The sequence below is a fragment of the Phoxinus phoxinus genome (genome assembly GCF_949152265.1).
Source record: "Phoxinus phoxinus genome assembly, chromosome: 21".
NCBI lineage: Eukaryota > Metazoa > Chordata > Actinopteri > Cypriniformes > Leuciscidae > Phoxinus > Phoxinus phoxinus.
In genome coordinates this window covers 22,541,273-22,568,072 of record NC_136896.1, presented here as the reverse complement: position 1 = coordinate 22,568,072, position 26,800 = coordinate 22,541,273, and the positions used below count along the sequence as shown (strand labels likewise).

General features: G+C 37.3%; 1 protein-coding gene across 1 annotated transcript in view; it reads left to right on the top strand.

The window, feature by feature from the left end:
• The window catches only part of grid1b (glutamate receptor, ionotropic, delta 1b), a 434,864-nt gene that overhangs the window by 201,765 nt on the left and 206,299 nt on the right, over nt 1-26,800 (top strand). The window contains exon 3 of the mRNA XM_079594461.1: nt 11,965-12,249. Within this exon, the coding sequence (XP_079450587.1) occupies nt 11,965-12,249 (285 nt within the window). The remainder of the gene's footprint in view (nt 1-11,964; nt 12,250-26,800) is intronic.

Sequence of the window (26,800 nt, the reverse complement as noted above, 5' to 3'; positions counted from 1 at the left end):
CACAGCTCAATGTGTCTCCTCTGCTCTGACCGTTGTTTTGTGTAATCCTGACCTGTCTACTCTCTTGGCTTCATATCAGGCTCATAATTAGATGGCTGAGGTCCATCATACGAGTAAACATTTAGGCTACAATTTCCACAGCGTCCGATCTGTCATTGCGATCCATTGCTTTCCTATTGTTTACTTTGACCGCTCTGCCTCATGTTACGTCACTTCCGGTTTGGCGGTTTTCAAACGCGGAAGTAAAATTTTCTCACAAAAACGACTCCAGAAGCCTAAATAGCGTTTTATAAGTATATGTTAATATTTAAATATAGTTCCTACATTATTTTTCTATACATTGGCTCACTGGGTACTCTAACCTGCAACATAGCCTTTAAAGGAACAGTTGAAATACCAATTTCAGATGAACGAATGTCACACACTGGAGTGTATGGAATTAAAGTGGTTTGGTTCCACTTTATTTCAACAGTCCACTTTAGACATTCTACTAACTATAAGTGACTTTGCAACTACATGTCAACTAACTCTCATAGACTGTCTAGTAGACTGTCAGTTGAGTGTTAGGTTATGGTTAGGGGTTAGGGTTCGGGTTAGGAGAATAAGTTGACTTGTAGTTGTCAAGTTACTTATAGTCAGTAGAATATCTGTTGGGGGACCACCAAAATAAAGTGTTTTCCGATATTAAGCAGACAGTCTACTAATACTCTAATGACAGTTAGTTAACATGTAGTTACAAAGTTACTCATAGTTAGTAGAATGTCTAAAGTGGACTATCAAAATAAAATGTTAAAGTCTACGCTAAACTTAAAGGGGAGTCAATGCAAAGACTCTAAAATGGGAGTAATGTAATCTATTATCCTAGTTCTAGTAAGGATTATTGCAGCCGAGATGTGCACTACTTTGAAAGTCCACATTTAGACCATCGATAGTGAGACTAACAAAGCTTTACGAAGTTTGTGGGGTGAACCAATGAGAATAATGTTGGCCTTTTCACTGTTGAGATACATTTAGAAAGAAAATCAACAGGTACAGTTTCCTTAGGTTTAAAATGTATGTAGATCTGAGTATCGTCTGCATAAAAATGAAATTTTAGACCAAGTGATCTCAGAACCTGGCCAAGTGGAAAAAATAAAGAGCAAAGGGCCCAAAATTGATCCCTGAGGGACGCTCAGACCTAACAATCAACTTCAGACCTAAAACCAACCATGGCAACGAATTGCTTACAGTCATTGAGGTAGGACATAACCCAATTAAGAACAGTATCAGAGACCCCAAAAACAGTTATTTTATTATTTTATTAACAGTTATTATTGTTTTATTGTTGTTTATAGCCTAACCAGGGACTGGCGCTGCCTATTAGTGTTTGCTATTAGCCTTTGCTCTGCATTTACCCAAGCCATTCGTGGACTCGCTAATTAACATTAACACAATATATTACTGTGGATTCCCTTGTTTGAGATGTACCATGAAGCTTAGATGATACAATTTTGGCAATGCGTATCTAAATATCCGTCACTTATATATTTGCCAAGCGACGGTAATTTTCTTTAAATTTGCCACTCACGGAGCGTTTCGGGTAAGTGGATCAATGCCATTTTCCCATTTTCTGTGACCTACTCTAAAGTGCACTATTTACTCCTAATTACAATCTAACAATGCATTTACTACAAGCTATTTAAACAATAACAATTGTGGTAATTACAATGGGAAGTCACTTTTTGTATATAGCCAATTCATATATTAAAGGGCACCTATTATGGAAATTTGAAATTTACCTTTCATGTAGTGTGTAACATAGATCTAAGTGAACAAAAACATCCTGCAAAGTTTGAAATATGAAAGTGCACCGTATATAAAGTTATTGTCTTTCAAAAGTAAGAGTCGACTCGGAGTCATTTTTATGAATCGTTAGAAGACCGAAGCTTTTTCTCTGACTTTTTCTACTTATTGCGCTCCAAGGCCAGGGAAAACATCATGGCGACGAGACGCTGTGTTCTAAAGTGCGGCTCAAAAGCCAACTTTTTTCATCTGCCCAAGGAGGAGCATTTTAAGACTAAGTGGCTACAATTCATATATACAACTATACCACAGAAGTATAGTCCGAGCCTTGTGCTTTGTTCGCGCCGTTTTGAAGACGATTGCTTTACCAACTTAAATGCAATCAAACTTGGATTCGCGAGCCGGCTGATATTGAAGGAAGGTTCAGTTCCAAGTGTATTTGCATCAGCTTCCTCCTCCGTATCACAACCTGTAAGTGTTATTAATAATTGTTGCTTTTATGTTTTATGTAGCATGCTTAATAATTATTTTGTTTGTTGTGTAAGCACCGTTTAGCTTCTAGGTCTTCAATGACAATTGTATTGATATATGAAGTGTTCGTCGTTGTTTTCGGAGTTGTCTTAAAGAATAGAGTAATACCTCGTAACGTAACTGCATTTTTTTTTTGTGTGTGTAAAAACGTTATGTTTATGCATCGGGCTAATGCAAACAAAGACTGATTGTGCTTTTACAATATGAACTCTGGGCTATGCTCGCTAACATAACATAACACAACAAATTCTTTATCATATTTTTAGTTTTTTTACTACAAACTACAAAGCAGTGGACTATAATCATTATTATAACACAATTTAATTGATAAAAGCATCATTGTACTCCGTGTTAAACAATAAGTATTATCTCTGTAAACACTGCTGGGTCATCTGACCAATCAACGCAGATTAGCGTCGCGCAAAGGAGGGGTTTGGAAAAATGAGTCGTTGAACGAATCATTTGGGAGTCGGTGAGCGAATCAGGTAAAAATAAATGCATATTATACGACAACAAAAGTGTTTTTTGTCATTGCATGCATGTAAAACTGTTGTTGGGGACTCCCAAAACAACATTAGGAACATTTTAAATGTCATAATAGGTGCCCTTTAACAATGTAGAGACTACAATATATTAACCATGAATTAACTATAAACTAATAGTTTGTTAATGATTTGTAAGTACTTTATTACTGTATACATATAAAGTGTTATCCAATTTGATTATATCATATATATATATAATTGTTTTTTTTGATCGGGTGTCAGTTGCACTAATGCAGTCATACAATTTTCACATCAGATCACATTATATTTTCACTTCTAAAGGGTTACACTGTGGAGCAATGACTGTCTCCATTATGTCCTCTGTAACTGCACTACAGAGACATGAAAATGACACATTGGCTACAATGAGAAAGACAAAGAGAAGATTTTGAACTTTCCTTTGTAGCCCCACTGTGCCACTGATGTAATTAATACACTTAATTAGGCCTCTATATCGACATGGAGGTTGAGGGCCAACTAACTCACCGCTTTGTGATCACAGTGCTGCTTCTCATGGCTGTTTCTGCCTGTTTGATCCAGATAATATGGGCCTTTGTGCGGTAAAACTCATCATCTCACCACATTGTGGCCGTGTGTGCCTTTGATTTGGATTTGCAGGTGTTGCCGCCCCCTCTTTCACTGCCCACACCAACAGGAGAAACTCAACAGGGTAGATGGCATATTCTCACAGAGACCAGCATGATGTTTCATCTCAATAATATATTAGCAGTGAGAGCTTGCTATTCAAATGACCATTCACTCTCGCCGTAATCAGAGTGTTGCTTGCGCTCCATGGCAACTGTTCCGTGAAGGGGATTTGAATACAACAGACAGAAAATAGAGCAAGAAAAAAGCAAGGAAACAGGTTAAAAGAATAGTCTTTTGATTTGTTGTGTCTGTGTATCAGTATCAGTACTTACCTCTACTTATACAGATGAGTTTCTTCAGTGAAATGAAGCAGGAATATTTAAAAGGATTTACTCCAATACAAAAAGTTCACTTGCGTTTCATTTGGTCGTGTTTCGTTGTCGACTTTCTGCTAACTGAGGAGACTATGAGACTAGAAAGAGAAAAAAATACTCACTTTTTTGGTGAGGACATTGGTTTGAATGTATTTTGCTTTTTGCAAAAATGTATGCATAGTCACGCTTGTCTCCTTCGTGAGGATCAGGGTGGCTTTTGCTCTTGTGGTAAAAGCTTACATGTCATTCAAATGAATCTGGAAAATGACACACACAAAAAATATGCGTGAGGCTGTGAAATCTTATTCATTGAAGGTGTTAATTTGAGACGCTGAGGATTTCCATCAATAATTAGGAAATAGCTGACAGATTTCATGATTAAACTTGATCATTTGAGTTGATTTACTTAATAAAGGGCTATTAAAGATAGAAGTGAGCTAAGAGATTTTACAAGTGGACTTGCAAAGGCTGTTTTTATATGTGGACTTTGGATGGTCAACTACTAGAAATTTAGTCAAACTGTAAAACATAACACAACTTTATAAATGTGCTAAAGGTTCTGATACCACTTTTCTAAAATCTACAGAGGGAACAATTCTTTATACCATATTACATTGAGTTTATTTCATACTGCCTTCCAAACCTAACAGTCTTAAACCTACACTGTGTAGGTCTTTTTCTGGAGGTCCCTTTAGGTAAATGACAGCCTTTGTAAACCATTCTATTATATATAAAAATAAAAAAAAACTGTCTACAGCTTTAGAGGAACTCATCCATCTCTAATGTGAAGGCATAAAGAATCATCTTTTCACTGCTTACAATACATAATTTTTCCTGTGCTCAGTATATATATACACGATGTGACTAAACTATAAAATTATTCACACTCTCTTTTTGCCTCTTCAAGCCCAAACTGCAAGCATATGTCATTTTCCTTGGACCGTTTAGCTCTTCAAATTGTTCTTCATTTTTCAAATGACTGCTGCCGTATTGATGGAGCATTTTCCTAGTCGACTGAACAGATGTCTTTAATGAGTTTGCAGAGCTTAAGCACACAGACTGATATGGATTCTCAATGCATCATTTCAAAGACCCAAACTATAAACTTCACCAAAAAAATAACATTTATTTTTTATTTTATATCCATCTTTTTAAAAATGAGAGGTGTTCGATGTGAAACATACCTCAGTACCTTAAACAAAACTTTTACCTGGGGCTTCAACTTTGGGGAGATTTATTTTTCGTTTGTATAAGATTAAATGAAATTGAAACAATAAAAAAAAATTGATTTGGCGTATGTGCAAAGGTTTTCAGTTTAAAAAAAAACAAACATAAACCTTAGACAATTCCATTTAGCGAAGTATTTCCCTTTGATAAGTTCACTCAATGCTCTATGAGAACACTTTGTTCCAGGTGTAACAATAATTGTATGAAGCTCATATAAAATCAAGCCCCTTTGAGGAACTGCTTTTCCAATTGACAATAAGTTTTATGTTGGACTTGACTATTGCAGTGCTCTTTTGACTGGACTTCCAACATGTGCAAACAAATGATCCAAACACAGTAGCACGACTGGTCTTTAACAAGCCAAAGAAAGCTCACGTCACACCTCTATTTATCTCTCTGCACCCTCCTAACTTCACTCTCTCTTACGAGAAACCTTCGGATGGTAATTGAGTACCATCACAGAGAGGCACAAAATCACTTTCCAGAATGTTTTTGTTCCTTGCTGGTGGAATGATCTTCCAAACCCTATCTGGACAGACAAATCCCTGACACTATTCAAGAAACAGCTGAAAATACTTCTTTTCTGTGAGCACTTAACTTCATCCTGCTAAAAAAAAAAAAATATTCTTCTGTGCTTTCACTATTCCTTAATCCCTTTGTATTCTAGCTTGTATAATGAACGATGTCTGAAAATTTGTATCACTAGCTGTTTCGTATTTGTTGCCTCCTTAACATTAATCGTTTGTGTTATTCCTCATTTGTACTTTGCTTTGGATAGAAGCATCTGCGAAAATAAATAAATGTTAATCCCTGGTTGGAAATATGGAAACTTTGGGTTTGGCCTTTAAATGGGGCTCAATGATTAATTCTGGTCTTTCGTCATGGAGACCACTTTGAATGCAAGAGCCAGTTTTACAAGATGGCTGTAGCTATTAAGTGGTGGTAATTTGCCTTAGAGAGTACAATCTGGGTCATTTTAGGTGGTTCAGTGCTGGTATTCCTTCATGAGTGTTTTCTGCTGGTGCTGCCCCAGCTAAATATAAGGTGTATGTGGTTCCAATTGCTACTGAGCATTCTCCAGTTGATGTTTCTTTGTGGAGGTTTTCACTTGTTTCTTGTTTCATCCATGACAACTGAGACCTTTCCATCCTGCTAAAATCCATGAGGTCCCTGGCAACTAACTCTATGAACTTTGACAAATCCATTAATTGGTTCTTACAAACACGACTGTTCCTAGGCAAACTGCTTAAAAAATCCTGTGCCCTACCGTCTGGAAATGCATAAACCTATATTAGAGCTTGTCTGTCTGCTGCTTTCCAGTTTTGGTGCAATCGTACAGCCAGTGAATGGACTGCAGTTTGTGGTCGGTGGGCATCCGAGGCTACAGTTTAATTAGTTCAGCAAGATTTAGACTGTTATGCCGCCATGAGTTGGCAGTAGGGAAAATGACCTTAACACAATGCAACACATATTTGATTTGCATTATAATTGCGAAATAACAGTGAGATGTGAAATTGAGCTAGAAGTGTTTGTGTTTGTACATGCATAGAGCAGTCTATGATTAAGTCCTAAGTGCTTCATTTAAAATACCCCACACACTAAAGTGTTGCTTGTAATCAACAGTTCACCTCAACAGCTACTGTATTTTAATCAGTTTAATTAACTTAATAATGCTTAAAAAAAGAATCAGAGAAAGGTACAGTAATGCATTGTAACACCTTTTCTGTAATCATAATTCTTTTTAAACATTTAAGTATTACATCGAAGTTGAGTTCATTTTTTAAAGTTTGATTTTTAGTGGCATTGCAGTCTTGCACTTAATGAGCTTTCAGTGTTGTTTTGTGTTTTTCACGTCAATAGTCTCTGCAAGTTGATTATCTGCCATGATTTCTTCTCCAGCCAGTGCCTCAAAATGACATTTCAATATCTCTCCACTAAGAACCGAGTTACTCTGAGAAGCATCCATCTATTGATCGGCATTGTATTACATTTTTCTTTCTTTTTCTTCCATGCTGTTAGAGAGGTTTGAGTTTTTACGAGAATAAAACTTTGTCTCTTCTAGACACTTTTCAAAAATTACTGAACAACATGAAATCCAAATTTAGCCCATTTACTTTCTTAATACACCTTCTCGGATCGTATTCAATACATCAGTGCATGTTATTCTAAAGAAAAAAAAAAGTTTGTCTCAGTAATCTTTCATCAAAATGTAATAACTTTGCTTCTAAAACTACTTTCCTTTTTATGCCACAAATCCCTCTTAGTTGTCAGCCCCTTTTTTCCAACCGACTGGCTCCTTTCTGCTTTAGAATGCCCATTTTTCATGGTCCAATGAATTCTAAATGGATAATATCAAGTCCTGCCCTACCTTTTTCCTCATTGAATATACCTTTTCACTAAGAATTAGCTTTAGGAAGTAAAACAGGTTTTAAATTGTATTTTAAAGAATAAAGAATCTCATTTTATCTTCATTTAACAATCAAAACAATTTACTGGGTTTATTAATAGTGCCGCCGATGGCAACATCAGTAGTGTTCTATAGGCTCTGTTTATTTTTGTTTTTTTTATTGTGATGCTACAGATTGGAGTGTGTTTGGAGCTGCAGCTGCCAATCAGTTTACTATTAGAATGGTACAGCATATTTCAGTTTCTGCAAAGATATATTCCCACTGTTACTTACAAGAAATAAAATAATGACCAAGCTCTCACCAATTATTAAACATCTCAACATCTGGCGATGAGAAGATCTGATCATCTTTTACTGCAGGTTTGAGAAGTCTGTCAGCCTGCCATCAACATCTCTAATACTGCCTTCATGTGCTCCTACTTTTTTGAATCCCAATCATCCATTTCTCCCTCCATCAACCTTTTTCTATCTCCATTCCAGCTTTTACAATATGTGAGGAAGATGTTAGAAGGCTTTTCAGAGGACAAAATATCAGGAAGGCCTCTAGCCCTGATCAGGTGACCCATCTTGCCTGAAATGTTGTCCAGAATTGGCTGCCATTATTACTCAGGCATTATTACTTCCCTGTTCCCAAAAAAGCTTGCAACTCAAGCCTGAATGACAGTTAACCTCAGTAGTTATGAAATGTTTTGAGAGACTGGTATTGGCATACATGAGGGTTGTTAAAGGTTCACTGCTGAATCCATTCCAGTTTGCATACAGGTCAAATAGGTCTGTGGAAGATGCACAGACCATGGGACTGCAAACTCTCCGGGGTCTTATGCGTGCATTCTCTTTTTGGATTTTAGAACAGCTTTCAATGCAATCATCCCTGATATTCATAATTTTAAACTCAGTCAGCTTACTGTGCCAAATTCCATCTGTAACTGACAAACTTTCTCACTGATAGAGTGCAGAAGGTTAAACTGGGTGTATTTACATCCAGCACAAGCACTCTCAGCATTGGTGCCCCTCAAGGGTGCGTGTTCTCCCCTTTATTATTTTCCATATACACAAACAACTACACTTCTTCAGATTCTTGTCAAGTTATTAAAATTTGCTGACGACACTACAGCCATTGGACTTATTTGGGATGGAGATGAGTCCATATATATGCAGGAGGTGGACCAGCTCTAATTTGTGATGTAGACGCAATAACCTGGAATTAAACATCAGCAAGACTGCAGATACATTTGTTGATTTTAAGAAAAGCCCTTCCTGTTTGTCTCCACTCATAATTAATGGTTGTACAGGGACCAGGACTGAATCCTAAAAATGTCTTGGCACTACCATCTGCAGGTATCTAAAGTTGGAGAGGAACATTGTCTGTATCATCAAAAAAAAGCACAGGGGAGGATGCACTTCCTCCGTCAATTAAGGAAGTATAACATGTCAAGGGAAATTCTGTGCAAATTCTACAGGGCTATGATTGAATCTGTCCTGTGTTCATCTATCATTGTTTGGTACTTGGACTTGCCCTCGCTGCAGGATCTGCACTTATCCTGTGTTAAGAAACAGGTTCATAATAATTATGAAAATCACAATCAGTGATAACAAAGCCACAACTTTCAGAAACTTTAAGAAAATGCAACACTATGAAGCTAATGTTTCGGGTTACCAGATTTTAAAGAGAAGGGTAAAATACACCACCAGTGCCATTGGACCTAGAGCAGTAATACATTAAAGGGCAGTCTAGACAACTGATTAGACTCTAATTGGAGCCGATAGCTGGGTTTTAGCCTCAAGGATCACATTGCCTTTAGGACCAACAATCTAAGATTAACGTATCAGACATAATGACTTCTCAACTCTTTAGAGATTGTGCACGTGCTACATGCATGATTATATGAGACTTGTTATTTTTCTTATTAAGCATTATACTATTATACACTAACAGACTTGGGTATCACTCAATTAAAATATTTGATTCAAATAAGAGCAATATGAATGCGAAAGAGGCTAGAGGTTAGATACTGTTTTGTACCCATGGTACTTGATTCTTGGCATTGCTCCTGGACCTTAAAGGAACACTCCACTTTTTTTGGAAATAGGCTCATTTTCCAACTCCCCTATAGTTAAACAGTTTGAGTTTTACCGTTTTTGAATCTATTCAGCCGATCTCTGGGTCTGGCAGTAACACTTTTAGCATAGCTTAGCATAGATCATTGAATATGATTAGACCGTTCTCTGACCAAAGAGTTTCAATATTTTTCCTATTTAAAACTTGACTCTTCTGTAGTTACATCGTGTACTAAGACCAACAGAAAATAAAAAGTCGCAATTATATTACACAGCGCCTGAAAATAGGATAACTTGCTGGGGACTATTTTCAGGCGCTGTGTAATATTATTGCGCCTGCTGCACCCATGGTACGGCAGAACAGTTCCTTGATTATTATGCAGGAATGAAAGTAGTTCCTAGCCATATTGTCCTAGAAAATCGCAACTTTTCATTTTCCGTTGGTCTTAGTACACAATGTTACTTCAGAAGAGTCAAGTTTTAAATAGGAAAAATATCACAACTCTTTGGTCATTTTTTTGAGAGAGATGTTAACGGTCTAATCAGATTCAATGATCTCTGCTAAGCTATGCTAAAAGTGCTACCGCCAGACCGGGAGATTGGCTGAATGGATTAAACTGGATTAAAAATTGTAAAACTCAACTGTTTAACTCTAGGGGAGTTGGAAAATAAGAATTTCCTTTAATACAATGCACACCTCTTATTTAAGAGCCCAAAACAGGAGGAATCCAGTCAGCTGTTTGGTTGTCGTTTTTATTATTATTATTTTTATAGGGTCGATAAACAGGTCACTTTTCGTGACCCTGAGGATGCACAGAGTTCACTTCACACAAAACCAAGAAATTTAATTAAGACGAAGTCAAATTAAAACTCAACTGGTCTTGATTAATACAAAAGCAGACAATGAGTCTGTCCCTTTATATTTTGTCAGCGATTAAGCATTGAAACCTTGCTGAAGCAAAGGTCCTTTTATGCTCAGAAAAAAAAGAACTCTTTCATTCTTTTATGGTGTACTGTTCTAGATTTTAATCTAAAAATTAATTAATGGCTGTAAGATTATTTCAAAATTAGAAAATGGGCTTTTCATAATCCGCACAAAGAGAATTATGCCTAGGGGCTGGTTGTTATGGCCAAAATCGTGATGGTATGACGGTTTTCTATTACACAGTTTAGATCATGACATTGTATCTTTGCTGTAAATTTAGTGATAAAAGGAATTATTGTATAGTACATATATCATGTGTCAATGTCCTGGTTTCAATAATTCAGTTAAATACTAATACTTACATATTAAAGGTACTTAATTTAATTTGATTATTTTCTCTTTTGGAACTTGATGGAAACAAATGGATATATTAATGCAGCAAAATGCGAGACAAAACTCTTGTTCTGATCGTCATACCACCCAGTTGTACTTGACTTGTGCTTGTTACTTCATTGCTATTTTATTATCGTAAATAATCAATAAACTAATAATCATCCTTTGTACACATCTAATTGAATCTCCAGATTTGTAATAAAAGTCTGTGATGTAACTTTTGGACACCAGTGTATCTCAATGCACACTTGAAATGTTTCACTTCTTACTCTTTCTCAAAGTTACAGAGGCTATTGACTGGACATAACTGAACAAAGACAGAACTGAGGTGTGATGTTTTCAAAACTGTTCTGATGTTCAAAATTGTACAGTCTATAAACGTTGCCAAAGTGGTTTATCAAATCTAAATGTGTAAAACTGAAACTATGAAACTATCTTTTGTTGTCCGTGTTTGAATGAATGCATTAATGTGAGTGGTATTTGTCCATGGAAAACTGTTAAAATGCTTGGGTGTTGTGGGTGGTTAATATTCTGATCTCTAAATACCGGTTTCTCTTTCTTCAATTCAAGCCTGTTTTTCTTTTCTTTTCTTTTTTGCCCTCTTTGTTGTCCACCAAAAAATGTTTCGATCTAAAGTGTCTTGAATTCTGCATTTAAAATGCTTTTAGGCGGGTGCAAAACGTTATCTGAGTTTGCTGAAGCAGCCAAAAACATAACCAAATTATTTCTAAAGCTCATAGATTTAGAGACAAATTTTGTCTCACCCACAGAACAGACCACTTACTCACTTCACACGACTCAAAGAGTCATCAAAAATTAATAACCTCTTCAAAATATTGCAGTCGGCCCATCCTTATCCTCTTTTATGTAAAAAAATGATGGAGAATATTTTATGCTAACTTCTGCTAACTTGCATATTGAGGTTTTTGTCATTGAATGAAAGACAAAAAAGAGGAAGCTATCCACTGTAGAGGAATTGCACATTTGTTTCTTATACATCTATTCTAACAGCTAGGCTGTATTTCAACACTGTTAATAGCAGTGTTTTGATGTCCATTTTTCCTGCTCATACTCATTGGTTCTTGCTATGTATCCAAGCTCATAATTTCTTTTTTTCCCCCTGTCATTTTGCAGCATGTGAACTTATGACGCAAGGGATCCTGGCTCTGGTCACATCTACAGGCTGTGCCTCGGCCAGTGCTCTACAGTCCCTGACAGATGCCATGCACATACCACACCTTTATGTCCAGCGAAACACTGAAGGATCACCCCGGACCGCATGCCAACTCAATCCAAGTCCTGATGGAGAGCGATATACCCTCGCAGCACGACCGCCTGTCCGTCTAAGTGATGTCATGTTGACGATGGTTGGTGAGCTGCGCTGGCAGAAGTTCATCGTCTTCTATGATAGTGACTATGGTAAGTCACTGATTGCAACAGAGAAAATCCTGCTTTTGGGAACAAAATAAAATAAATCTTACCAACAACTTCCAGGTTATGTTTTCATGAACAATTAGTGCTGAGCATTTGTTGTGGTATGATTCCATGTGATAACTAGTGATTGATTAAGGTTGAGTTCACACTAACCGTAATTAAATCGCTGGAGAGTTGGTTTGTAGTAACATCATTGCTAACATTGGTAAACTGTCGGCATACAGAATGATTGCTGTCTGTCACTTTGTGGAGGCAAATCATATTTTCAGCTCAACAACAGTAACAAAATATACAATGTGAACAACTGGTGTGTCACAATGTTAATGAGCGTATGCATATTGACTAGTAAGTTATGATGACATCAAGGATGTATATTTTGTTTATTTATTAACATTAATATTGGTAACATCTTGCAATAAGGTTTATTTTTTAACATTAGTTCATGCATTAGTTAACATGAACTAACTATGAACAATATATGTACAGCTTTAAACTTTAATATTAGTTACCAAAAATACAGTTGTTTATTGATTCATTGTACTTCACAGTGCATTAACCAATGTTAACAGATACAACTTCTGATTTAAAGTATGTATTAGGAAATGTAGAAATTAACATTAACTTAGATTAATATTTTTTTCATTTATGTTGAAAATGTTAATTTATAAATATGCTATAATTGTTAAATCCTGTTCATGGTGGAAGACCTTCCAAGAGAGCATTACAATAGTCCAGTCTGGATAGAATGAGAGCTTGGACAAGGAGTTGGGAAGCATGCTCCATTGCTCCTATAGGAAGAGCCTGATCTCCCTAATGTTGTATAAGGCAAATCTGCATGGCCGAGAAGTTCTAGCAATATGGTCTGTGAAATTTAACTGATCACAATTCTAAGGTTCCTGAATGTCCTGGATGGAGTTATGGTTGATTAACCTAGCTCAATAGAGAAGTTGTGATGAAGTGTTGATTGGCTGAGACCACAAGCCGTTCTATCTTTGCAAGGTTGAGTTGAAGGTGGTGGTCCTTCATCTATCAATAAATGTCTGTCAGGCAGACTGAGATGCGAGCAGCTACTGTTGGATCATCTGGATGGAATGAGAGGTAGAGTTGTGTGTCATCAGCACAGCAGTAATAGGAAAAAACATGTTCCTTAATGACAGATCCTTATGATGACATGTAGATGAAGAAGATAAGTGGTCCAAGCCCTGAGCCCTGAGGCACCCCAGTAGCTAGATGTTGCGACTTAGACACCTCACTCCTCTACGACACCCTAAAGTCCCTACCTGAGGGTAAGAAATTAACCCCTGGAGAGTGGTCCCTGAGATGTGCTTCATCATGAGGGTTGACAAGAGGATCTGGTGATTAACTGTGTCAAAAGCAGCAGACAGTTCCAGCTAAATGAGTACTGAGGATATGGAAGGTGCTCTTGTCAGTCTCAGAGCTTCAACAACCGAGAACAGGGCAGTCTTAATTTAATGGCCGCTTCTGAAACCAGACTGGTTGTTGTCCAGGAGGTTTTTTGTAAGAACGGTAGAGACTTGGTTGAGCATGACTCCTTCAAATGTCTTGGCTATGAATGGAAGAAGGGATACCGGTCTTAAGTATTTAAAAGTACTCATTAGTAGTATGCAGTGAGAACTGAACTTATATCCCTAAATAATATACACTGCAATTTATAAATGTAGAAAACACTGTACATATTCTTTTGCATTGACAGATGCAGTATAAAGCCATGGGTCATCAGTAAGGTGCATATTGAATTTCAGTACATTAAGCCATGGTGACATTTATCCCCGCACATTAAGCGTTTTAGAATGTCCCCAAAGCACTTTTTCACAGCGTGCATCATGTGCACATACTAAAGCCGTCCAGATGCAACAGGCTGCTGGCTGCTGCAAGATGTGCACGAGAGAGAACACGGCAGTGAATATAGCGCGTCTCTCTATACGCTGAAATAAATAAATGGGACTGTGAATTTGTGCCAAATTTCTGGCCCTGTAGAAATCTGAAATTTCTCGTCAAGTTTCTTCAAATTAGAGGAAGAATTAAAAATGCTGATATCTTGTTTTAATTGATGCTTGAAGGATGTGCTTCCACACCATCCATGATTAACAACAGTTGGTGCCATCTACTGCTGTGGTTAATGTATTCTATTTGCAATTTTATTTGAGTCACAAGAGCACTTACTCTCTCCCTATTCGTTGATCACGTTGATGCATACAAATAAAATAGCATGTAAAAAAGCATGTGACCACAAATGGGAAATATGGACTAAAAGTACAGTTGCATCACTTAAAATGTACTCAAATAAAAGTAAAAATAAAAATAAATAAAAACTACTTAAATAAAAAAATAAAAAGAACTACTGAATTACAGTATGTGAGTATTTGTAATTCATTACTTTACACCCCTGGGTAGAGGGATTTTTTATATATATATTTTTAGTCAAATGAAATGCAATTCAAATAGTACTAACATGATGTAAAGACAGTTTACAATCAAAATAGAAGAGAATAATGTTTTTAGCATTATTATTATTATGGTTAAATGAATGGGGCAAAAGACAAGATTCATAAAATTCACCTTAAAGCAGTGTGTTTAGGACAATATGCTCGTTCTGTAGAGAATTGATTGCAGATATTGTTGTAAGTGGATTTGTAGAATGACCTCTAAGGGCTCCACACACGCACATGAAGAACTGGCTCAGACGACTGCTTTACAGACCTTGATTTTACAACACATCCATTAAATAGTGGCAATGAGAGCGGCTAGGCCTAGCAGCTCTACACACCAAGGTTTTCTAGGGAGCAAGAAAATGGAACAGTCACTGGATGTGTCCTTATTGTGTTGATGCTTATATCTGACTCTGGATCTAGGCTCATCAAGTTCGTCAGTGCTCTGGCCCGACAAGATTGTGCTTGTTAACTTCACAGCTTAGGGGTGGTAGGCATTGGTCAGCATGGTGTAGTGGGTATTATCCTCTATAATCTGACGCAGCATCAAGTTTCCCCGAATGGGAATGTCTTAGGGTTCTGTATGTAACCCTGGTTCCATGAGAAGGGAACGAGAAACTGCATCACACTGCCATGCGTTAGGTGTGCCAACGCATTTTCAGACAATGCAAAGTTGATGATGTGTAATGCAGGCGCTCTTTTATAAAATCAAGGGCACTCCATGTGACGTTATATAACTAGTGTGTGATTTCACACATGCTTCAGACACTGGGTTCCACAGATGCGTCCCTATAGATTCAACATCTGACATTGGGTTACAAACCTAAACCCAAGGACATACCAAACTAACGGTCAGCCGAAGGTCACCGTCGGGCAATGTCGGGTCGTTTTTGAGTTTTAGCCGACTTAGTTTATTCGGTGTGCTCCACAACTCTGGCTGCAGTCAGACACCCGTGGCTTTTTTTTTAGGCCGATTCAACATGTAGAATCAGCGTTGGGCCATCGGTGAGAGAGAGAGAGATCTCTGATTGGCTGTTCAGTTTAGCGAACGAGTCTGTGCAAGAGAATAAGAGCAAAAGTGATGAAAGCAAGCAAATGAGTCATGACGGCACAGACATCTTTCCTTTGGATTCAACTGCGCAAACATTTTCATAATAACATGGCGGAGTAGAAAAAAGAATGTGATCAGCATGATTGATATTCGAAATGGTAAGCAAGCAGTGCTTTGTTTATGCTTTGTATACCTGCAGTCTTAGTTTTCCTTTTTGAACGATGAATATAGACGAATATATTACACACAGGCATGTGGAATGTGCATGCTAGCGGCTGTAGTCCTTTTGGTGTGTTCAGGTGCAGCTTTTGTTCCCTGACGCTGGCGACGTGAGGCGACAACACAGCCGGCTTTCATCAGCGCTAGATCTTTGGCATCAGTTCAGTGTGTCCCTACCTCAAGACGAACATTTCAGCATTGTGAAGAGGGGTGACCTGCACCATAAATATATTTTAAAAAACTTTTATTGAAAATGATTAAGAGTACTGTCTTCATCTCATGTGAGTTGGCATCAGATAACCCTTCACAAAAACACAATTTCTTAATGTTTAAAATATGTTCAAGTAGCAAGAAATTACTGCACCTTTAACATTACAATATTTTTAAATTGATCACCTTCAATAACAGTGACACTTTACAATAAATTGTCACTTGTTAACCTACATTTTTTACAGCATTTATTGAACTGTGTCAATGTTGATCAAAATGTTTATGTTCACAGTGCATTAATCTGAAGTCTTTAATGGAGTCAAGTCTTACGGGTTTTTTTTTTCTTCACAAGTCCAAGTCGAGTCTCAAGTCACTAAACAGTATATATTTTATGTTTTAGAAAAAAAAAATACTTTACTTAAAAAAATCATATTACAAAATTATATTATATAGTTATTTATCTGTGCCTAAAGTGGAAAAAAGTTGCTCTTACTCCCCTAGTTTGCATATCAGCAGTTGAATACACTTTATTTCGATGGTCCACTTTAGACATTCTACTAACTATAAGTAACCTTGCAACTTCATGTCAACCTTATTGTAACTTTATAGGCTCCAACCATTTCTAGATAATATTTAAATCATGCATGGTTATGTATGTGTCACTTCTGATCTTTGCAAGTCTGATTTACAGAAAAAAGAACACAATGACATCAAAATAAATCTCAAACTTATTTTTGGCACATCCCTACAATATATTGAAATTGTATTGCATCTCAAATTTCTAGCAAATAGCAATATAGCTGATGTGTGTAATATATTTCCATGAAAAAATAGCAAGAAATACAGTGTACACGCCACCCACCACTGACAGGTACTAAAAATTTAATTTTAGATCATAAACTTTTAGATTTTTTTCCATAGCTACACACTATTTTTGTAATAGTTTATAATCAAATTGAGTAAAATATAATTTATATTCCTGTGGCACTGTAGATTCAGAAGTGCCGCAGTGAGCGATTCTGCTGTTGCACATGCTTACTCAAAGTTTTTTACCATTGTCCTCCAGAGCCATCTCAATATCACTGTCTGATGAGCAAAATCATATAAAATGAGGGGAAGAAATGGGACATTTATTCAAATTAAATCTTTTGTTGGGCTTTATTGGAAGCAGATGGGGCTGGGGTATAGCGGTCCAGGGCCGAGCTCAGACCGGACTCCAACTGACAGCTGAATGATAATGATTAAAGAGAGACCTTGGATTTTCGTGCTGTTTCCCATCTCTCCCCTGTGTCTCCCTTTTTGCTCTTTCCCTTCTCAAGCTCTCCAATCACTGTCACCCCCCCCCCCCTCTCTCTTTCTCTCTTTCACACACACACACACACACACACACACACACACACACACACACACACTGTCCTTTACTCTGAGACATCAAACACACTCAAGAACAAACGTACAGAGCCAGGCCTCTGAAACATGTCCCGCTCACTCCCTGTGATGCTGCGATCCGCTCTGTTGTGTGAGTGCACACAATGTCTCTAAACTACAGCACAGCAGGCTGGATCAAGTCAAACCTCTGTCCATTTGGGAATTATGACCATTTGAAATGCAATATTTTCTGTATTTGCTTCATCACCTACGAACGAATAAGAAAATACAAGAGAAATACTACCAGCATGAAGGTCTAACGAAAGTCGCTCAGCCGTCCACACAGTGCCATATCCCTCACAGTTTGTTGTTGATGTATTCCAACACTTTCTCTCACACATGACTTCATTGCTCTTTCTTCACAGTAGGGTCCTTTTTTTCAATGGCTGTCATTCACTAGTTGGCTTCTGTGCTCCCTTTGGAATGGATGAATACCGTCCTCATAGACACCTTCTGAACAAAGTCCTATTTCCAGCTGAAACGCTCCTCTTGTATTCTTTGTGCAGCCAACATTGAGATACCCCATTGTTTTGTAGCCTGCAGCCTTTTTCCGAGGTGCACCATGGTCTTTATGTAACCAGAAAAGCAAGGGCCGCCAGAATCTGGAATTTCAATTCAAGCGGCTGTTCTTCTTCATATACTAAATATTATGCAGTAGTGCATGCCAGACCCAAAAATACTGATGGGTTACAGTAGGGTTAATTAAATCTGACCCTGGAGAGTGAGATTTAGGGATTTTTCTTCTTTTGAAACACTTAAAATTAATCTAAACAACAACATCTTCTTGAATGTCAAGACATGCATTGAGCAACAGTTATGAATTGTGTGTGGCACAAACACAGTCACTCTCATGACAATTTGTAACTATTGAACATTTTAGCAAATTTGTGGTGAATTCATATGATTTTGTACAATCTAATTCACACTTTTTTTTATGCACCACTGAGGGTTAGGTTTAGGGAGCTTCATGTTTTTTTTTTCTAAAAATCAAACAAATGAATATGAAATTGCCTACTGGTAAAGTAGTTTGTTTTCTCATAAGATCGAATTGGTCCCAAAACAAACTGTTTGAATTAAGGTAGAGTTTGTGCTGTGAGGTTACACACTGACAAACAAACAAACGGACGAAAGAACGCACAAATAAATGAATGTGCAAGATAGAAATCCTCTTCATTTCCCTTAAAACATTTTACCACTTTCAACCTGTGGCATCCACCCATTTCTCCCTCCCTAAATTCAATTTGTTTAGATGGGCAGCACTACTTTACCAATATGCAACTTTCAAAAAAGTCATGATGCAAACACTTTTACCATAGTGCATGATTGTTAACTAATAAATGTTTATGTTTACACTTAATTAGTCTGTATGTATGGCTTTTCTGATGTAGTAAATTAGCTTGGTAGCGCACCTGGTACAGTGTTGAAGCACACATATTAGCTTTTTTAACTATTGGTTAGGTTTATCGTAGGGGGCATGTTGATTTCAAATGTTATAGAGCACATTTAAATATTAGCGTCACTTGCCAGACTCTTACTTACAAAATGCCATGATACATTAATATTGCGGAACCATTAAAATAAAATGTTGCCACATTGATCTGTTTTGGAGAAATTTGAACACGCTATTCAATGCCAATCACTGGACGTTTCACTTTAAAACTGCCATGAAATGTGATACAAGCAACACAATACCATTTTGTAAAAATGTACCCACAGACTTTTTTTTTCACAGCACAGGGTTGTTAAATAAACCTGCATCTGTAATGGAAAGAAAAAATATATATAGCTTATAGTGCCTCTTGCTTGTATAGACGTGTTACCTAAAAAGTGAAGTGAATTTAGCAGATTATGTAAATGCATCTCAAAGATGTTGGCACCATCCATGAAATGGGAATGTGCAGAAAGAGCTTGTCATTAGCTTTTTCCTAATCTGCTTTAACAGTTTCCTGTGTTTCCCCTGCTTGGTAGGTTTGTTTAGGCTTTGTTTAAGTCTGCATAATGCAGTTCATGATATGATTTGTCTCAACAGTTTATCACTGTGAATGGGGTGACGTTTCAGCAATTTCAGTAGGCTGATGGCAATTCCACTAGCAGCGCTTTCTTTGCTAGTAAAATTGCTCTGATTACTCGTAAATGAATGCATTGCTCATCACCTAAATGAATGAATTGCTCATTGACACCCCTCACTTTTAATCATCTTTAAATCTTTCCCCGCCATTAACAGAGATTTATGAGACAACGCTTCCGAGTACCGAGAATCTCTTGATCAAAAGACATGTGAAGAAACAGAAACAAGGGATAGCATATGTTAGCAGATACATACAGTATGTAAAATATTGTAATCATCAACATTAAACCGCATATCAAAACTGCCTAATGTTACTGAATGAAATATCGACCTAAAGCGAGGTGCAAGCATTAGTGGTGTTGATGGACTCGATCTTCATCTATGTTTTGATCATCGACGATCCAATCTGGATGTACTGTACTCTTTGACAAAAACGTGATCTTCTTAGCTTTTTGGTCAAAATGTTGCTTTTTTATGTGTTCAGCAAAAAAATAATGCATTAAGCTGAATAAAACTATTTCTCTCTCTCTCTCTCTCTCTCTCTCTCTCTCTCTCTCTCTCTCTCTCTTTTTTCTTTCTTTTTATTTATTGCATGTTCAGATATTCATACAACAAAATATTCTGGGGGCATTAATGATGTGATTTTTTTGGTGAAAATTATCAAAAATGCTGATGTGGTTGGCTACTTAAAATAAATGCTGAATTAGGAGCTATTTCAGAATCCACATATTGCTTGACAGCTCATGCATATTTAGGAAAATATTTATATCGGCAAATTACTATACAAAAAATTTGACATACTAAAATGACTCAATTATGTGGGATGAGCCACAACTCTGTGCACTGACACTGACATGGTTTTATGTGTGCTTTAATTTGTTTTATATTCCCACATAATCACTGTTTTGGGTTGTTGCTGAGGTGTTGTTAGGTGATTGCTTACTGGTCCAAGTAAAAAAAAAAAAAAAAAAAAAAAAAAAAACAAAGTCTTTCTACCTTTACTCTCACCCATTGTATTGTCCACTTGCTGAAAATCACTGATCCCATAGAAGAATATTAGCACAAAAATGGCCTCAAAAGCTGTATGATTTGATTAATATCATTCATGTCAGTAGGACAAACGGTTCACAAGCTTACACTGAAATATAATACTTGGGGTTGGGGGTTTGTAAGTATGAGCAATAGTGACAGTGATGCTTGCCTAAGATACATGACAATATTCAGCTTTAAATGACGACTGAGTGATTAAGTAAGGGAGTCTTTGGTTGTACGCTACATTTTTTATTCATTTTTATCACTATAATGGTTGGGGTTGTCAACTTCTGTGCCTATGTTGATATGTCACATCACTTCTCAGATCTTAGTTAGTTACTTTAACACTCTGAAAAACCACTGCCACAATTTTTTTTTTTTCATCTTGAATTTCCCCCTTCATCCCCATGGGTGTGTAGAGGTAAACGTGGTAATCATGTCAAATTTAGCTTCTCACATCAGAATCTTTCCAACGCATATTTAAATCCCATGCTGTCACTGCCGTTCCTGGCTTTAAATCGTATCTTGTCTTTTTTTAAAATCTTGCCCCTGGTCAAACATGAACTGGAAAAGAAAATAAGTTGGGACAGGTATAAGTTCCGTTTCCACCTGTCCCTCCGGGTGATGTCATGTTCAGATTGATTATCCCAGTCCCCTGTCACTCAACAAACAGTGATCCAACTTGATCTTATTATATAACTGCAACCTTGTGCTATCTATGATCACTGATACACTTCTTCAAGTGTCAGAACTCTTCATTGTCTCATTTCAGCAGGTCTTCTTACTCATACCTATCCACATTATTTTCACTCCGACCCACAGACCCTCAAGTTTACCAGGATTGTAATTTAATCCTTAATCAACATTGTTTGTCCTGAACTTTTCTTTCAACCAATCAGGCTAGTCAATGGGTGACTAAAATACTTTATCCAGGAATATCTTACTTGACAAAGTCACAAAGTACACTTCTAGCACGTGTATTTACCTGTGTCAGCTGTGTTGTCGATGCTTCGAGAGAAAAGAAAGTGCAGAGCACGAAAGCACCAAAGTGACCGAAGGATTGCCGTAAAGCAGTATCTCTGGTCGTACGATGTGTATGACGTCATTGACATTTTAAAATACTTTTTAAATCAAATAAGTAACTCTAAAAAAATCTAGCAATGTGTAATTTCTTTGCATCTCCTTTCGAATACAACATTCAAATTACTAGACAAAAAATGATATCCTGAGAAAAGTGGATTTTGAGGGGTATAGCTCCATAGACCTCCATTCATTCTGCACTCGTCCTGTGAGCGCCCTCATATTTGAACCAGAGTGGAACTGCAACCAGTTCAGAAGCCGGAAGTTTACTGATAGTGGCAGTTCTTCCCTTATTAGACATTCTCTGGTGATACAGAAGACCTTGATTAGCCAGTCCAGGTGTAATCAGGCTTGGAGCGGAGATAAATTATTTTAGAATGTGACCCTCCAGGGACAGGATTGGACAAATCTTGTCTTTAAGCATGTGCTATGCATTTGAGTTGCAGCATTACTTCCCCATTCTATTCACATAAATGTTCCTCCTTAAAATCATAGTATCTTAATGTTGGAATGAACTCCTAACCATTAACAGGACAGATAATATATTACATGTTTTACTTGTTGAATTGGATTACCTTAGAACAGGGGTTCTCAACTCTGGCCCTCAAGGTCCACTTTTCTGCAGAGTTTAGCTCCAACCATAATAAAGCGCAACTGAACAAGCTAATTGAGGTCTTAGGTCAAGGTCTTTTTACTTTCACTTAGAAAAGAATACATTTTTATTTATTTTTTTACTCTTGCAAATACAATGGTACATCCAAAACACATAACAGTAAATGAGATGGGTGTAACAGAAGAGCATTAGAGAAACGCTTCTGTATGCTATCATAATTCAGGGGGTAATTTGTTGTCTCTAATTAAGCATTCAATGAGCCCGCGAGTAACATTGTGTTGACACCTGCAGCTCCAGTATCTGGCCTGTTCATTGTACCTTAGTGTTCTGTTTCACCCTTTGAAGTCTTTTTTTTTATGTTTCAGACCTAATTGGCCAGGGAACACTGTGTCTAGAAGACAACAGTGAGATGAAGGGCTGCGTGTTCATGACCCTGACATATTGTGGAAGTCATACGCTTGTCAGGGGGTGGAGCAGTATCAACATGGACATTTGCCTTAGATTAGATAAGAACAGAACATTTGACAATGACAAATATCATAGAAGTGGTTCAGACGGTGCGTTTGCAAAGCAATACTAGATTTGGGATAAGTATGAGTACTCAACGATACAGAAAGGAACTATTTTTAATGTGGAATTCTGTATTAAAAATGTGATGTTCATTGTTCTGAACACACAAAAGTGAGACATGATGAAATGGCCACAGATGTTAATCTGCCACACATATACCAAACAACTGAATAATAGAACATAAATTGCTCCATTGCTCCATTGACATTCTGTCAATCAAAACAGCCAAAATACACACGTGCTGGGTAGTAACTGATTACATGTAATATGGATCACATAATCAGTTATATATAAAATTTAAGTATACCTGTAATTAGATTATATTGAAATTTTAAATACTCATAATCAGATTACAGTTCCTTTTTTATTGATTACATATTATAGTCACAATGGCAGTAAAGTATTTATAAATCATTGATTTCCCCCACTATTTATTTTTTTATCTTTTAAATTTACCTTTCTAAAAAAAAAAAGACCTGCTTATACTGTATATTTCCAAGGTCCAGATTTGTGGAATTGCACTCAGCCATTAGTTATGTGCATATCATTGAAAACTGAGAGCCACACATAATTTATTTACTGGATTTACAGAAATCATATCACTTTAGTGTTTTCTTAACATTGCAACATTTCATATCCAGTCAACTCCTTATTATACAATTATTGATTTTAAGGTCCCACTTTATATTAAAGGGATACTCTACCGTCTTTTCATATTAAACTATGTTATTCCCTTAACTAAGACGAGTTGATACATACCTCTCTCGTCTCAGTGCGTGCACTTTAATCGCTCTGACGCGCCGCGAGACTTTGATAGCACAGTTCACACAATAGGGGCCAAGCAGAGAAGCTACCAAACACCTCTACGTTTTCCCTATTTAAATACAGTTACTCGAGTAGTGTAATTCGACCTAGGACGGTGACGCAAAACAAAACGTTGTGCTTTTCTAAGCGTGTAAAGTGAATAACTATATTGTATGGCGGAATACCATAGCAAGTGTTTGGGAGCACTTCGACTTGGCGGAGTAATATCTTCTGGGAGAGGGAGCGGGGGCCGGTGAGAGGATTTTTCACGAGTGAAGATATTACTGCGCCAAGTCGAAGTGCTCCCAAGCACTTTCGATGTACTTACATCGAAAAATAAGTGCAATGTACTTATTGTGTTCATGTTGTATTGTAAAACACTTTTGCTGCTATTGAGATGTAATACAGGTAAGGTTAGGGACAGGTATGGTTAAGTTTAAGGGTGGGTTAAGGTGTAAGGGAAGGGTCTACAGTGTAATTACAAATGTAATTACATTCATTAATTACAGCTGTAATTACATGCAGGTATTTTAAAAATATAAGTACAATGTAAAAACATGTATGTATACAATAAGTCCATTGTATCAAATGAGTAATTTCAATGTAAGTACATAGTACATAAAGCCACTTAATATAAAGTGGGACCGATTTTAATAGCTTTTCATTAAACTCACAAACCTCCTGCAGTTCCACCATGAACCCCAGTCTAGAAAACCCTGAGATAACTTAATATTTAATCCACTTCAAGTTGTTGATAACCAAGAATGGAATATATGTTATTTCTCTTTGTATTTTTATATCAATATTGTACACGATTAATAATATCAAAGTAACCTAAAAGTAGTCGGATTACATTGCCTCAAATGTGTAATGTAATGGATTACGTAGTTAACTACAATTCGCCTTTGGCTAAGCCACGCCCTAGAATGTAGATTGACCAATCACAGCGCAGCCAAGAACGAGCTCCCACAGAGGGTCGTTTTATAAAAAATATGGTTAAAGGTTGTGCCTGGGTCATTTGTAACACAGATATGCGTTTCCCAGAGAGGTTGGAGGGGGGTGTCCGTTTTTTCCCCTTCCCAAAACCGAAGTTAAATACTGACAAGTGTCGTCTTTGGATTAAACTGTGTGGACGTCCTCACAGTCAGTGAAACCCCTCAAGGATCAACAAGCTCACTTTTGCTCTAAGATACATTTAGCTTTTAACCTTACTGTGAAGTTATACTAGTTAGACAGTTGTATGCTGGTTTAGGTTATGATTTCGGTTCTCTGCCCTAATTGTTGATACGCTAGCACACGCTGCTAATGAATACAACTTTATACTCGCGTAGTCCGTTTGCTTTGTAAATAACAACGATTTTAGAAGTGAATATAGACCTACCCAGCTTTGCATGAACAGTGTTTCTCCTGATATTGTTAGTCACAGCCTCCGTCTCGATTAGGATATGCGGTAGTCCATTTTTTGACTGTGACCGTTATGCTTTTGCCTCTATTTGGATGCCTTGTTGTTGCTTGCGTTTCACCGGTATGTCTTGAATATAGCCTTCGAACGCATACTGCAGCCACTTTTGCCTACTTCTATCGGACACTTTATTTTCTGCTTTATAAAAGTTTGATAAAATTTCAGCAGGAAGAGCCGTCACAGCATAATCCATGTTGATACCAAACCAGAGCCCAGATGAAGTTGTCGGAGGTAGCAACAGTAACTAAGGGGGGCGGGGCTTAGCCAAAGGGGAATTTCTATTACCCAGTATTGGCTTTACTGAATACTAGAAAAACCTAGACTTTACTACCTAAAACATAATGTAAATTATTGTATTTCTTCACAAAGGAAAGTGACTCGGTGTTGTTTCTCTCTGTCTCAACTTTTGCCAAGAATCCCAGTAGCACCTCAGTGCAGTACACAAGATCCAGGGGGCGGAGTCGGATCCAGACCTAAGGGGTGGAGATGGGTAGGTTTAGGTCAGGGGTAGGCAAGTTCGGTCCTAGGTTCGCTGTCCTGCAGAGTTTGGCTCCAACACTGAAAAAAACCTCACCTGGCTATAGCCTTAGTAATCCTGAAGACATTGATTAGCTTGTTCAGGTGTGTTTGATTAGGGTTGGAACTAAAGTCTGCAGGACAGCGGCTCTCTAGGACCGAACTTGCCTACCCCTGGTTTAGGTATATGTAAGGTGGGAGGAGTTGGATCTGGATCCAACTCCTCCACCTGGATTTTGTGTTCTGCAGTGAGGACCATCTCAAGAATCCTGCACACTTCTTTATTTTAAAATCTTTTACTTTTACCTTCGTCATCTTGAGTTGAGGTGAGTTCTGACATTCTAGACACATCTTTATTTGCCCAAGATAATACAAGCCAGTTATTTATTTGACAGACAGTGATGTTATTGAAACTTCTTCATCCAAACTTTATTCTAGTCCAAGTGTCTTCTAGAAAGCATATACCATGAAAGCTATTATATCAGAAAGGATTTGAGAAGAGGATTTTAACTTATGTCAATCTTACTCTTATGTACTCTTATGTAAATAGGGAACAGATACGCATTCAACAGCCAGAACTGAAGGCCAAACTACTGATATGTCTTTTACTGGTGTTTCCTGAGGCAAGCATTTGTGTTAATATAATAATACTAACTTTGGTTAAATAATTTGAAGAAACCACTTAAAAGGTTAGTTCACCCAACCTAATGACGTTCCAAACCCATAGGACTTCCGTTCATCTTCGGAACACAAATTTATATTGTTTTAATTAAATTGAGCAATTTCTGTCCCTCAATTGACCGTCCACGCAACTACCACTTTTTTTGTTCAAAGTACCACTGATTTGAAATTGTACATTGATATAATGCATCAATATGACTGATGTTTTTCATCCCATGCTTCCTTCCTCACTTCTTAATTTACTTCTTAACTTAAAAACCAATGTCAAGCTCATCCTCCCAACCTAAGCATCATTGATTAATGGCAAAGGCCTTGATTCTCCATTACTGACTGTCATGTGTCTTCCACGGGG